The sequence below is a fragment of the Acipenser ruthenus genome, chromosome 15 (assembly GCF_902713425.1).
Source record: "Acipenser ruthenus chromosome 15, fAciRut3.2 maternal haplotype, whole genome shotgun sequence".
Classification (NCBI taxonomy): Eukaryota; Metazoa; Chordata; class Actinopteri; order Acipenseriformes; family Acipenseridae; genus Acipenser; species Acipenser ruthenus.
In genome coordinates, this window is record NC_081203.1 from 2596665 (window position 1) to 2611483 (window position 14819).

Below are 14819 nucleotides of genomic sequence, written 5' to 3' on the forward strand. Positions count from 1 at the left end.
CACAAGAGCCTCACACTACAGAACAAGCACACGGTCTCAGGCTGTGACTGCTGTTGGCTGACTAGAACACATGAGAGTTCTTGTTAAAGGAGGATTTAAACAAAGCAAGGAATGCTGGTGACATCGAGAGAAAGAGGAGCCTAGTGGTTAGAACAGAGGAGGAGAAAGTGGGGACTGGGATGCAGTGTGGCCTAGTGGTTAGAGCTCAGGGACTGGGAGGCAGCAGGGACAAGTGATTAGAGCTGAGTGACTGAGAGGGAGGCAGAGTGGCCTAGTGGTTAGAGCCTGGAGACTGGGAGGGTGGCAGTGTGGCTTAGTGGTAAGAGCCGAGGGACTGGGAGGGAGGCAGTGTGGCTGAGGGACTGGGAGGCAGTGAACAGTACCTTGCATTTCAATGTGCAAACTTAAACGTAATTTGTTGTTGTGCTTTGTTTCTTATATTGACATGTTTTGGCGTCAGTGTGTGTTGCTGTTACTGTGTGGACTGTGTTGTGCATTGGAAAGTGCATCATCGCAGCCTTCTGTGTTTAAAATAATAAACACGGGCAGTAACTGCACGCGGCTCACTTTTTCCAATCCACTCATGTGACCCTCTCCTGGCATCTCTGTGCAGGGCGCGCTCTCGATACTGCACGTGCTCGCGCAGCCGGTATTTTCCAAACGCGCGTACGTGCCCGCCTACTTTTTTTTTTTTTTTTCTTGCGCGCTCGCCTCGGGTTGCGTGCGTCCCCTCGACGCACACCGTGAACCCCCGCCTCCCCCTTGCGTATTGAATGATGGCGGCTGCGCGGATTTAAACATTATTTCTCCCAAGAAGAGGGACTGGAAAATATACAATAAACTGACGAAAAATAAACACGGGACCCGAGTCTTGTTTGCCCGAGCTGGTGCGTCAGACTCCCCTCCAATTACCGAGCTGCTGGAGCCGTCGCTAACAACACGGCAGAGGGAGGCGTCAGAGAGACTCGCTGCCCGAGTCTTGGGAGAGGGTTCCCCGGGTCCGGGAGTAAGCAGAGGCCGGGAGAGTGGCTTTGAAGGACGGAGGAGACAGGGCTGGGGAGTCGGGGGTGGGAGACCGAGCCCCTGGACTGTATTATCCTGGACCTGTCGGCTGGGTGGTTCTGTTTGTGCCCGCGGGAACTCTAACTGCACAGGGGAGGTCAGGGGATAACTTGCGTTTAGTCATGCATTGAGGGTCTTCTACGTGCTAGCCCGAAGGAAGGCAAGAGAGAGAGACCTCAAAAACATATTTTAGCGTGGCACCGTGCAATAAGGACCCGGGACGTGAACAGACTTACTCCGGGGGCAGGGAGTATTAAACGCGCGTCGCTGCGCAGATTCGCCCTCTGACAGTGTAGATCGCTGCTGCTATATCACAGAGACCCCCATCACTCTATGTTATATGTATATGTTAAAACACAGTCGGGGTGTTGCATTAATACAAGACAAGGCAAGCTATATCGGGGGCCTTGACTGTACGTGGACAACTGGGATCGATGGTGTAAAGATATGACGAGAAGCACAGAGGCGGTGTGAGCCAGTTGTGAACGTGCGTTTAATCAGGGGGGACATTTTTTATAAAAAAACAACTCGGGGCTTTTAAATTAATTTTAGCGTTAAAATGCAAAGAGACGTGTGATGCAGAGAGCCCTGACAATTTAAGAATATTATTGCAATTTGAGCACTTTGTTGTCGTTGGGAATGTGAAACCATACTTGGACACTGAGAATTATGAGACCTCTATAGATTGAAGTCTTGGCTAAGGTACACAGTCATTTTTGTAAGAGCTTCGAGAGTGGATTCGGACCTCAGATCCTTATAATGTGAAAGGCTGGCAGGCTTTTTAAAATGCTAGGCTAGGACCGGAGCTTAAGGTAGCAATCAAGGGTTAATAGCCAAAGCTGTTTGAAAAAGCTTAACCCCATGCACTGGTAACCTGGGAAGGCGAATGTGTGGCGCGTTTCTGTCTTTGTATTGCAGATGTTTAAATTTTTGGTTGTTTCATTTTTAGGACAGTGGGAAACGTTTAAGTGACTCTGTGGTACAGTAGTCAATTAAAAAAATAAAGTAATATTTCATGCTTCCCTTTTAGCCCAAATCAAATAGTTATTCTCAGTTCGCTAGGCAGTGGAGGAGGAAGTTTGTCAGTATTTTATGTTGTCCTCAAAACAGACTTGTATTTAATGTCAGATCGGATCAGAGGGAGGGGGTTTACCTGTCCACACAGCTCTGCCACATTTGAGTGCAGGTCAGGTTTATTTTTCTAGTTGCTGGTTTGATTTTAATACCTGGTCTCTTCAATTTGAAACAAATGGAACTGAGTTTGCGCATTCTGCAGCATAAGCTGCCAGTTGATTAGACACACACACACACACACACACACACACACACACACACACACAGCCACATTACCTTCACTACAGCATATCAGCCCTTTGGAGCACAGCAGCCCACCAGCAATAAGGAGGCACACGTGCTCCACTGTTTTATATTAAGACATGCAGCGCTAGCACATTAAACGCATTGCATCATCTTGTTTATCTTCATTGTGTGCCTTAAAGGTTTTTTTTTAAAAAATTTTGAGAAACCTGTCAAACTGGATGTTTCATGGCAATGTCAGTTCCCCTTTTAGCACACTGCAGAGGCCTTAACACTGTAGACAACTGAAGACAAGTCGTGCAAGTTCAGTAGTGTCACCAGTGAACGTTTAATAAGGAGAGAACTGAAAAGTAAACGACTTGTCTGTGGTCTTGGAAGATTTCAGCCTCTCAGAGTTTGTTTTTTTTTATATATGGACTACTGCACATGGAAATCAGAAACCAGGTATGCAGTTGCTGTCTTGAGGTGTTCTTTTGAAGCTTTCTTCTCAGACACGCTCGCTGCATTCTTTCCCTGGCGGGCCCCGAATTGCTGGAGGTGATTGTGGCTCTTAGCGTTGGCTTGGCATCTTTCCTTTATGGGTCAGCAGCCAGGGAAAGTACTCGGGGACCAGAGGAGACCAAGCCTGCCGGCTCTGCCCTTTATCAAGGGGGTGAAGAGGGAGTCGTCCAGGCATGGAGCCCAGCACTGCAACGTCTTTGTGGAGCACGGTAAGCCTGCTTTCTGTGCTGTACGAATAATGTGGCTTAATCCGGCTCCCCTGGTGTACTGTGTGTAAGCCAGAACATGTGCTTCAAGCATCGGCCTTCATTTACACACCTGGAGGGGATCCACTTCTTAACCCGTTAAGTGCCATTGGCCTCATTTGAGGACAGAATACTTTTGTAATTTTTCACTAGCACGTCTACCTGGTTTATTTTCGTTTTTTATTCTTTAACTACCTTATATTGTTATGATTGCTTGCTCCAATTTTGTTAACCCTCAAAAAAAAAAAAGTTCATCCCTCCCCATATGACTCATTTCTAAGATTAGCCCTCAATAAGGGCTGCATCAAATCCAGAAGGGCAGTGCAAGAAAACTATTGAGGTATTTCTGTAAAAGCGTTCCACTCTGCAGAGCTGGGCACTAGTGTAGCTTGCTGGAAATGTGAGGCAGAGCAGCTGTATGTCCTCATAGCCTGTCTCCACACTAGGGTTTGACAATGTGTTGCAACATGCCCTGCAGAATGCAGAAAGCTAGCTGCCTTGCACGCTCCCTGCCTCCTAACAAGCCCTGAAGACCGTGCTGCATTCCTCCTGGAGAAGAGGTCTCTACTGTTCAGCTTCCTTGTTGCTTTGCATTTGGTTGGTGGCAGCTTGCTTATTAATAGATCGGCCTACCTTTTAGAGATGGTGCCTTACTGTGTGTGTAATATAATTTCATTGTCTTCTCCTAAAGAGGGAGTAAGAACACAAGGATAGAGGAGCAATCCAAAACGTCTGTAATGTGGCATACCGCAGTAAGTAGGAGTGCTTGGTGGATTTCGGTTCAGCTGCAGGATCGTGAGAAATGAATATATTTGATTTCGAAGCACAATGGCAAAACGCCCCCTCCTCTTTTGAGCAACGCACGCTAAAACCAGCTAGCCCAGGCACGTTTATGCCTGCAGTCATTTCCCTCGCGTGTCGCTCAGCCAACAGAAGTGTTGTTTCTGAGCTGCTTTGTAGAACTGCCAGAGTTTCTCGTTGTCAGTCCTTATTGTGAGTGTTTTGCTGTCTTGCAATGTTCTTTACACCTTAGTGAGGCAAATAGCAAGGTGTGCCACCAAGAATTTACATTTAGCTTTTTTTCCTTTTGAGATCAGCACTGCAGTTACATAACACTTCCAAAGGGAGGCACTGCGTGCTATGCAGACGTGCCAGGAAACTGCAATTGCAGGGGCACTCTGTATCAAGTTGAAATCCCTTATAAAGTTAGACATTAGGTAGTCAAAACAACTTGTTTTGTGAACTATATTGAATTAACTCGGTAAGCTAGACCAGTATGAAGTTGGCATGCACAGCTAATTATTTGCCTTATTTCAGTCCATTGCTATGTCTGCACAATGATGAAATCGCATACACCTCACACAGATACCCGCATCTCTTTGTGATGAACAAGCACAGTGATGTCGCTGAACTTTTCAGAGCATGAACACCCAAGCAAAGCATGATCTCCCTGAGGCTACACAGCGCCTTCTAATCACGACCTGAGTGGGGGTGTCGTACTAATCTGAGAACTTGAAGCAGTGCTGGTAATGAGGTAAAGACGAAGCTGTGGGAGCTGTAAGGGGATGTGAATCACCCAGCAAGGAGTGATGTATCGCTGGTGAGCTCTCCCTGATTCATCTGTGAAGAGGCTACAAGCTAACAGCTCGCTAATGGAAAACATCATCCTCGCCAAACAGGTTTACAAGTCCCAGAAGGGACAGGATTTGGTGCAACGAATTGCAGGGCTTGCAAAGACTTGTATATGAATATGTGTTTCTGTATACCGTGTGTGTACAGTATTGTGTGTGCTTTTAAAACATTTCAGGGCCAAACATTCACGAAGCATTTCCCACTTAATCAATTCCAGCACACCACTGATCAAAATTGCAATCCGCAGCATTGTGTTAAAACGAGCTTCTCACAAGTCCCTGTTTTGTTAGTCGGTTAAATTGGCTTCAGATGAAAGCAGTTGAACAATCGCAGCGATTTATGATGTCTCTAAAATATCCATTCCAGTTCCATCGCAGAAATTGATTTTAAAATGGAAGTGCAATTGAAAACCAGGAACTGACCTCAACCCTGGTCAGCTCGATCTGTTTTTGACGTAGAATATTTTCTGCATGCTGCTGCTGCTGCTGTTATTGTTGAGAAGATCAATCAGCCCTCCTCCTCTCTCTCTCTCTCTCTCTCTCTCTCTCCCTCCCTCCCTCCCTCCCTCTCTCTCTCTCTGGTCTCCTGTCCTCTGCTTTCTGGAGAAGGCTAAAAAAAAGTGATGAAATTCTGTTGCCTCCTCTTCAGCACAGCAGGAGAGGGGATATGTCCAGAGGATGTGGCTCCTTGTTGTTTTGATGCCCTCTGTTTTGAAGGATAGCGACAGACATCCACTGCAACCCTTTCCCTCCAGATCATTGCCCTCCAAGTACTCCCACTCTCCAAAACAACAATGACACTTCCTCCACACACTCTTTTTTTTTTTCCTGGACTGTGTCCCACTCTTTTACAGCTTATCTTCAAAAGTAATGTGGAAAGTTTGTCGCCAGCCAGCTGGGGAAACAACACGACCGTGTTATAATCAAATGTCGAAACTTCTTTTCTTTGGAAGTCCCGGCTAAATTTTTGATTTCTAAGGTATGTGGGAAGCTACTCAAAAAGGCAATCCTTGATTTGAATCCCAGTTCACGTTATACTGTACATTTTTGCTGCTTTTATTTTTTGCATGGCGCACAGTGGAGAAGGTGTTTTTTTAAATAGCTTTTCCTGACTGGTTGTATTCAGAGTAACCCTACCCTCATATACCACTGGCTAGTATTGGATTTCCCCTTTGGAGCACAAACCAAGGGAAAGCAGGGCCGTTGGGGTAAAGGTGACCCCAAAGGTTGCAATGTGAACGTCCTGGAACTGTCATGGCTCGTTACTGGCTTCCCTGGGGGATTTCTCTTGTTACAAGAGCCCCTTCTGTCATGAAAGATTACAAACCATAAATAAAAGAAAATAGAAATTAATAGTTGCATGACTACGTTTTCAGTGGCAAGTTCCCCAAAGTTATGAGAATGCAGCTTCATGTTATTTAAAAAGAAAAACAACACATTTTAATAGGCTCTGAATGCCTAAAGGACTTCACAGGATCCCCGCTGTGATCAGCATCATCTGTGCCGATTCAGATTTTTCTTGCTGTTTTTGAAGTATGTTGACTTGACGACTTTCCCATCAGATATTCGTCACGCGAGTAGAAGTCCCTTTCATTTACTTTCTTACTCGCCGCTATCTCTTGTGAGCTGGCTCTGGAAAGGATCTACCCTTTCCACGGGCACACACTTTGTACACTTAAACAGTAATTGAATACGACAGCAACACAGTAAACGTTTTTTATAGCAATTGTTATGTGTACGGTAAAGAGGGACTAAAGAATGTTAATGTGGCAAAAGGTTACCTCTGTATATCTTTATTGAAACCTCCTGAGTAACCCCATGAAAACTAGCAAAGCGATAAAGCATTGTTTCCAGTTGCAGCTCGGCAGACCCAGCTAGTGTTTAATAAAAGTTTGTTAGACGGCAGAACAAACTCTACCAAGCAGTACGGCAAATAGTTGAGCTCAGTATTGCGGTTCTGTCACAAGTTTAGAGTTGCGTTTCATACAGACTGTGTCTTGTACTAGTTTAACACCCTTTCAAAGAGTTCATCTGGATTTCAATGGAAACTGAGAGCCAGGTAGTGGAAGCACCTCTAACCCTCACCCTTATCCGAACCCTGATACCTTTGGGCATGTGCAAGCAGGTGCAGACCAGTTGGTGATTACCCAATGATTCCTGACTGGGATCCATCGTGGTTTGGCAGGTTGCTTTCGACAACACCTGCCAGCTTTCCTGCAGAGGAGAAGTTTGTGTTTCTCCTGAAACCTGGGGGTGGGGGGCGGTACTCTTTTTTTTATTCCCCCCTGCCCCCCCCCAAGGTTTAAGTTCCCCAGAACCCCTGCGTTGGTTTTCTTGGCACAAAGAAGGGTTGGAGAAATTATAAATCAACGACGATATTTAAGCAGGCTCTCGTTTCCAGTGGAGGTCCTGTTTTATGAAGTTTTAAACCAGCTCTATAACCCTCCCCTTTTCCACTTCTCCAGTTGTCTTTCTAAAATGCTGCTAGTCATGCTCGTGGGTTTCCCCAGTGTTGCTCCAGCTCCCCCGGCTCATTTCACTGTTGCTCAGAGGGGGGACCCTGCTGTAATCAGACGGTTTCATGCGTTCAGCTGTCAGGTGGCGGGTGCACACTGAATGAATGAACGGCATCGTGTTGTGACCTCTGCCTGCCACAGAGGGAGCAGGAGCAGCTTGCTAATGGATTTCAGATGGCTTTCCTCGTTTGCTCTCGCACTCCTTGGTGTCAGCCAGCAGTCGGTTTCAGTATGGGATCTCGTTACAAAAGTACGGCACGCTGTTCTTTGGGACAGAAGGCCGGCATTGTGAATCTGATTTGAAGTGTTTAGTTCTAACACATCACTCTACCCCGCCCCTCAGCACGGAGACATGTGGAAGTCTTCTGTTCAATAGCAACACCTACTGGCATGGTTAGGGCTGCTTGTACTGCAGTTCAAGGGACATTAAAGTTTGTAATAATGCCGTGGAAAACTGTGCCTGCGTCGCTCCTCTTACTTAGTTTGGTCACAGTGGAAGATTTGCTCTGGAGATCCAGTATTCTGAATATTCTATTAATATTTTAATAATGCAGTTTGTTGAAACTCAGTAATGCATTGGGGGGGAAAAAATAGTTCCATGATGGCTTTTTTTGGACCCATGCCTGTATTTCTCTTGTCTCTTCAAATGATTTGCTTTCTGAACCGAGGAGGAGGAGGAGGAGGAGGAGGGGGGGGGCAGCTGTGTCTTATCAGCCATACCGAAAGCAGAACGTATAGAGAGAGGAGATTTGATCAGATAATTGGATTGGGTGATTTATCAGTTGTTAGAATCGTCTCTTCTGTTCTGTTTCCCGGTTGGGTCAGATTTCAGTGAAATATGTAGGAAAGGTCAATCGGTCGCATTTGGTAAAAGTAAATACGTTTTTTGGTTTGTTTTTGTGGCACCTGCTTTTGCTACCAGAGCACTGACCTTGCAGCGCAAGTAACCACAAGACAGGAGAAATGATTGATCTGGGGCACAACATTCCTGCACGCGACTAACTAACAGCTCGGCAGTGTTTGCAAATCAACGGATTCCATACAGCGAGCCCTGTTTTGAAAAAAAAGGGTCAAAAAGTCGAAGTGGGATCTCTGTGTCGCCTACTCTGTGTTTCCCAGGCGCTTTTTTAGAATTATTTTTTTCTCTCTCAATATCGCCGCCAGCCTCTCTCTCTCTCTCTCTCCCGCCCTTTGGACACGACATTCCTGTTTGTATTCATGTTATTTATTTTATTTTGAAGCAGAAAAACTGGAACGCGAGGCACGCCGCAGCACCGAGTCAGGAATGTGACCTCTTGTGCATTCCGCACTCTGGAATAACTTGCATATCTCCCTAGCATGTGTTTTGCAGAGCTTTGTTGTCTAGGCAACCTGACCGGAGCACAGCGAGGCCGTGGGGAGGAGTGGCATTGTCAGACCGACTGGACAATTCACCACAGGGGTCAAAAAATGGCCACCTTAACCCTTTTAAAACCCGGGACCTTCTGAAGCCAAACGAAAGCCTTTTGGGATCACAGCTGTTGCATAATCAGCAAAAGGCTAACAGACTTTCTTTTGTTTTAAAAGGTTTTAGTGCAGTCAAAACTAAAATGTCTTATCATTGGCTGTCTAAAGTCCAGAGTCCTAGGCAGTCTGGAATAAAACTTCAGTTCAAAGTTTTATCTGTGTGTGTAATATATGTGTACTTGTGTTCTGTAGTAGCAGCTTACGAACATTGGTTTAAAAATATGGTTTGTGTTGTGCAAGTGGTTAAAAGTGCTGTGGGTATGAAAGTAGTAACAGCGATGCAGTTTAGTAAAGGCACTGGGAATGTGCCTGGAAATGTGCTGTGATAAAACAGGAGCCCTGTCTGGTCCTGCATGTGGATCCTGTTATCTCTCAACGAGGTTCGTTCTGCTCTGCTTCTCCCCTCCCTCCCAAACCTCTGTTCTGTTTGTCTTTGTTAAGATTACTATGACGTCTTTTGGCACAAACCTGTGCCAGGTGAATGAAAATCAATCCAGGCTCTCAGAATGGATATATATATATATAATATATATATATATATATATATATATATATATATATATATATATAATTTTTTTTTTTTTTTTTTTTTGCAGTAACATGTGTGTGTAATTTATTTGAATGATTTAAGATGTAGCCATGGCGACCGCGATATACAAGTAAAGGGAAAAGTCTGGCTTCTCTTCAAGCTGCTTAATTTTAATCACTTCGCCTGTGATTCGTGAACGGAAGGGCTGTTAACTACAGAACCCGATCATTCTTTCCCTATTAGGCAGCCTTGTGTATTCTCTCTCCTCCAAAAGGCTTATTCTGACTAACTTAAAACAATGACTAGATTTTTTCTTCTGTAATCAGGAAGTCTTTGATGAAGCACAAGTTTTCAACAAACAAAACAATTTCATTTGCTTTTACTGTGATGAAACTGGCGATCATTTTCAGGGATAGAAATATGGCTTGCCTGGCATAAAAGTGTGCTGCTTATTAAATTGTTTTTTGTGTTCTAAAATAGTTAGCTGTCTGTGAAGTGTGGCTAGCTGTGCTTCTAGTGAAACCTGGAATGGCTCAAAAGCACCAAGCTCGTTTACAAATATATAATATTACAACTCCCAAAAGAAATGTGCATTTCTTCAGGGATTTTGGCTTGCGTTTAGGGTTTTCTAAAAACTTCCGAAACCCCACGTAGCGCTTTTGAGAAGTTATCGATGGGACAGCAGAGAGGGGAGACGGCATGTCTGTGCGGACCTGTGGTGCCATTTCTGGTTTGTTCCTTCTTGGCTCTGGGTTTGTTTTAAGCCTGTGCAGTACAGCATGCTTACATCATTGTGAAAATGGAGCGAGTCGGTCTGCACTCTGGAGAGCTGGAAAAACAAAAAAATGTAGTGAACGTCGGGGGGGGGGGGGGGGGTTGTTAAAGCTGCAAGATGCCTTTTCCTGTATCCTGAGACAAGCGCTTTACTCCCGTGGAGAAACAGGCTTTTATTGTCCCTTCCATACTGAACTCTGCTAGGACAGGGAGGGCTGGAGAAACCTGAAGAGCGTTTCCACTCATTGCAAAGTCTCTGATGTTTTGAGAGAGGTTTAGCTATTGGTGTACAAAGTACCAGGGCTTGAAACTCACATTAGCGCTGCACCCCAGTCCTGGGTTTCAGAACTGCCTTCAATACAAGATTCTTTTTTAAATTGATCAACAGCTGCGAGCTTCATGTTAAACAGTGTTCCTCCCTTTCAGGTGCATGAACCAGTCCTATTTGTAAACCTGACTTACTCCTGCTGTGTGATTTAGTTCAGAACACATTTACTGGAGGCCTGATTTCTTCAAAATAACTATCAGTGTCATTTATTCTCTGTTTCTTGGTTAAAACCAGCAATCAAAAACCACCAGAGCTAACATCTTAACAAGGGATACAGGGGTACAGACGGAAATCGTCGAGGCATTCAGCACATTGAGATGTTAGGAGCAAGACGACAAGACTTTGGCCCATCAAGGCTCCACCATTGCTGCATCGGGGACACCAGTTTGTCCCAGGGCAGTATCTAATCAGATTTGAAAGGCAGCTCTGCATTGCAGCTGAACGAGATGTTTCCCAGGCCTTGCTTAGACGAGATGAGTTTTGCAGTCAGATGGTGAAGGCGCTCCTATCCCCACGACGCTGTGATATAACTGGGCAGTGCGGCATCTGCTTTCACTTAAACGCAGAGAAATAACGGGCTAAATGAGTATTCGGCATCACTGTTCATTTCTCTTAGATTTCCTTTAGCTGGGGTAATAATTACCACACGTGTGAATATTTCGTCCTTTTAATCGCTTAGATAGGAACCCTTTTCCCTAGAGGCACGTTTTGCTTAATAGTGGGTTGGCCGTGACGTTCTGTTTTTGAATAGTTAAAAATCCACTAATTCTTTAGACTCAAGGTGGACGTGGAACAGACAACGGACACAAATAAACACCACAGGGGAGTTGTATAACAGTTTCCAGAAATGTTATTTTGTTTTGTTCCAACTTGCCTGGAAAACAAATAAAATGGTGAAGGTGTCACTCCTTTAAAAAAAAAAAAAAAAAAAAAAAAAAACCAATCTGCCCGTTCGCTTTGAGCGTGTGTGATTACTTGGACGAGTTTATTAAAAGCTGCAGATTTGAAACGGTTAGTTGCTGGGGGAGTTTTCAGAGCAATAGTTCTCCACTGAGTCAGAATCATATAAAAACAGGGACATTAAATGTGGTTCTCGTACCAGTTGATTACAGAAAACAGATGAGCGAGCCAGATTCAGTGGTAAACAGTCCGGTTTGCACAGTGTATTGTTGTTTTTACAGTGCCTCATAAGAGTAAAGCGATCAGACTTTTTGTATTTTGTACATTCCCAAGCACAACGAGTAGTGAAGAAATCAGAATGTTGTTGGAGATCTGTTTGCTTTGAATAAGCGTCCCGTGCTTGTTTTCTGAAGCAGTACGGCGTCTGTAATCTTTTGGGAAAGAGAAGATTGTATGGTACTGTAGAGCTTTAAAACATGCTTGCTTTACATAACAGTATGTCCCTGTGCTGGGCTGGGGAATGTGATACAGGCTGTGCTGCTGCTGCTGGAGCAAGTGTACAGACTGACCATGTTGCCTTGGCTATGCCCAAGTGGCTCCTGAATTCCTTGTCACATAGCTGAAATGATTGGCACTGTCCCGCAGTTGAAACCTCCTCGGGTCCCTTTTGTCCTCCACCCAGCTGCCTTCTGAGACTTGATATTAAGTCCAGCTGCGGGTTCTGTCTCCTTTAATCCTATTCGAATGTTTCGGTGAAACTTCTCCAATCCTTCTCATTCCCAAAGTAAAATGAGCAGGCGGAGTGCCAGCGCTCAGCTGGCTGACGTTTCTGACATTGTTAGACAGTGTTGGGTTTCGTCTCGGGGGAGGGGATTAGCGGATGTGTGACGGGGAAGGGTGTCATGTGATCCCGTAGTGGCCTCAAGAGCCCCCATCCCCAGGAAAAGAGCAGCAGGGTACGTTCAGGGGTAGGGTTCGGCAAGTCTGGGTGTAGTGTAGCAGAAGTTAGGTTAAAGCAGTGTGCAAGGTGGTCATGGGGTAATGAGCACTGAAGTGAGCTGAGTTGATTTGACGCCTGTGTTTTCAGCAGGGTAATTGTACAGTACAGTAGCTTGTCTCCACACTTGCATTATTTAGGGTGCTTGAATGGACACCTTGGTAGTATTCACGACTTCTGCTTTTCAGCGAAGCCCGGTTGAACAGCAAGTACTGGTCTGTGTTGTGTAAAGCAGGGTTGATGGGGAGGCCCATTCTGCAGTAGTTCAGATGTTTGCTCGACCAGTTTCCTGGTCCTAATCCCTTTTTAATGGTTTGATAACGTATACAATCTGCAGTGGGGAGGGGCTGTGCACCCCCCCCCCCTGCTGTGTTGTATCAAGAAAGGCTTGTTTTGTTCGCCCTGTAATATGATCTCACAAGTGTGTTTTACCAGCCCGCTGGCCTGTCTAATCCCCAGGGGTCTCGGACATAAAGTAACTCTCTGGGTCCTGTTTTTTCCTCCGTAAGGTTTTGTATGTGCAAGCTTTGTTGGTTATTCTTAAGGCTGTAAATGTTTATATAGTAAACCGAAAAAAACAACCCTAAACGGTGTAGTATATTTTATTAAATGTCGATCCAAAAATATGTTGTTTTTATGAGAATCTTCCTTTGTTTTTTTCATCATTTATAATATCTTCAGACAATCTATACCACTGTAATTTGATACCATGGGCCACTGAAAAGGAACTTAAGTAAAAAAATATATATATATTCAAATAGTATTTTATTAATGTGTGTGATCGCCTAAACCCTTTTTGCGTAAACGGTCATTTCCTGTTTAAACACTGAATTGAATAAACTTGAAGCTTTCTCGTTGTGGTTCATCCAGACTTTTTCAGCTCCGGTCCTGGGGGGTAATTCCTTTCCAGGTTTAATAGGTATAATTAAATTACAAAGTGGTTTAGGACCTGGCCAGCGGTTTAATTGGTTCAGTTTAAGAACTAAGGGCCGTGCTGGAACAAAGAACTGGAGTGGAGGGACCCAGCTTGCCTGCCCTTGGTCGAAGGCGTCCACTGAACTAAACAGCACTGGGATTATTTAGTCACAATGGAGCGATGCTCTGATGAGCTCACCTCAGAATTATGCGATTCATGTTTCTCCATCTGCAGCCTCTTTATCTACAGCTACGGCCAAACGTTTTGCATCCCCCCGATTTAGAATTAACTCAAGTCGAATTAAACCGGCTGAAATAATGTTACCTTAACATATTGAATTACGCACCGCTTTGTAGTTTTCCATATACTTAACGGAAAATTGAAAAATGTGACACACAATACTACTGTACTGCTGTTACGGCTTCCGGTAGACTTTTGCGATACCATTTTCTAGTTTGTTTGATTTACATGATGTTGAATAAAATATCTAAATTATCGTTGCGTTCATATAGTTTTGTTTTTTAATAGTCTCAATCCTGAAATTGTAGGTGATGCTAATCCTTTGTCCACAGCTGTACACAAGCGAATTTCTAAAATCTGGGTAATGGTTTTGCTGTGGGCAGTAAGTGGCAGCAGTAGGCTGTGTAGTACAGTGTTTGCTGTGAAGCAATGCAGCGATACTTGAGCTTAATGCATAGCGTGGTGTTTGTGTGCCAGCCACTACTGGTATGAAAACAGAGTGGCAGATAGGAACACAAATTACTGCCAAGCAAAATCTGCGTCTTGAGAGAGTCTTTAGGAGTGCGAGTTGTTTCTGCGTCCTGAATGTGTCAAAGCAGTGAATTCCAGGCAGGTTTCTCATGCCGTTTTGCTTCTGGGTTCAATTGAAATGTTTTGGTCTGTTGGTTTTGCTCGTGTCGTATACCACGCTTCAACCCCAGGTACATGTACAGCAGGCATGTGGTGTGGTGATATACCGGGTCCAGAATGAATCAGACAGTCTGGTCAAAGCTGTGCTCCCTGTTCCTCAGTGGGTTATGAAATGCAGTGTCTAGGCTGCGTTGTAAAGTCAGGGAAGTAAAACAGTAGAAAGCAATGTTGTGGTATATCTGTGTGATAAACCAATTCATTTTGGCTCCTGAACAGCAGCTGTAAAGTACGTAGAATTGTGTTGCGCAGTCAGCTGTGAGTTTACTGGTCTGACTAGTGGTAAGCATATTTTGCCTTTCCGTTGTACTCGCTGTTAGGAGAAATTAGTCATTCACCAGTCACCATACACTAAAATTCATCTTTTCAATTTGTTAAAGGCTGTTCATTTCTTAAAGTAGCTTATTGTACGCTGTATTTGTCAAATTTTAAGTCGGTACAAAATTCAAATATACTGTACCCATCATTTTGGTAAACATGCTCCTTATCTAGAAACACTGTTTTTTTGTTTTTTGTTTTTTGTTTGTTTTTTTATGCATCTGTTCCTAAGCTGTAAAAGTGGCTGGTGCAGCAGTATAAACACAAGACTTTGTGCTTCTAGCATTAACCCTCCCTAAACATTCCTCCTTTACCATACATGTTAAATGTACAACCCCCCACCCACGACACA

At 44.4% G+C, this 14819-nt stretch overlaps 1 protein-coding gene across 1 annotated transcript in view; it reads left to right on the top strand.

Annotated features, from left to right (window-relative positions):
• Window positions 1-699: 699 nt before the first annotated feature.
• The window catches only part of LOC117422371 (tyrosine-protein kinase ABL1-like), a 28505-nt gene continuing 14385 nt past the window's right edge, over window positions 700-14819 (top strand). Inside the window, exon 1 of the mRNA XM_034037324.3 lies at window positions 700-3089. Within this exon, the coding sequence (XP_033893215.1) occupies window positions 2957-3089 (133 nt within the window). The 5' untranslated portion in view covers window positions 700-2956. The remainder of the gene's footprint in view (window positions 3090-14819) is intronic.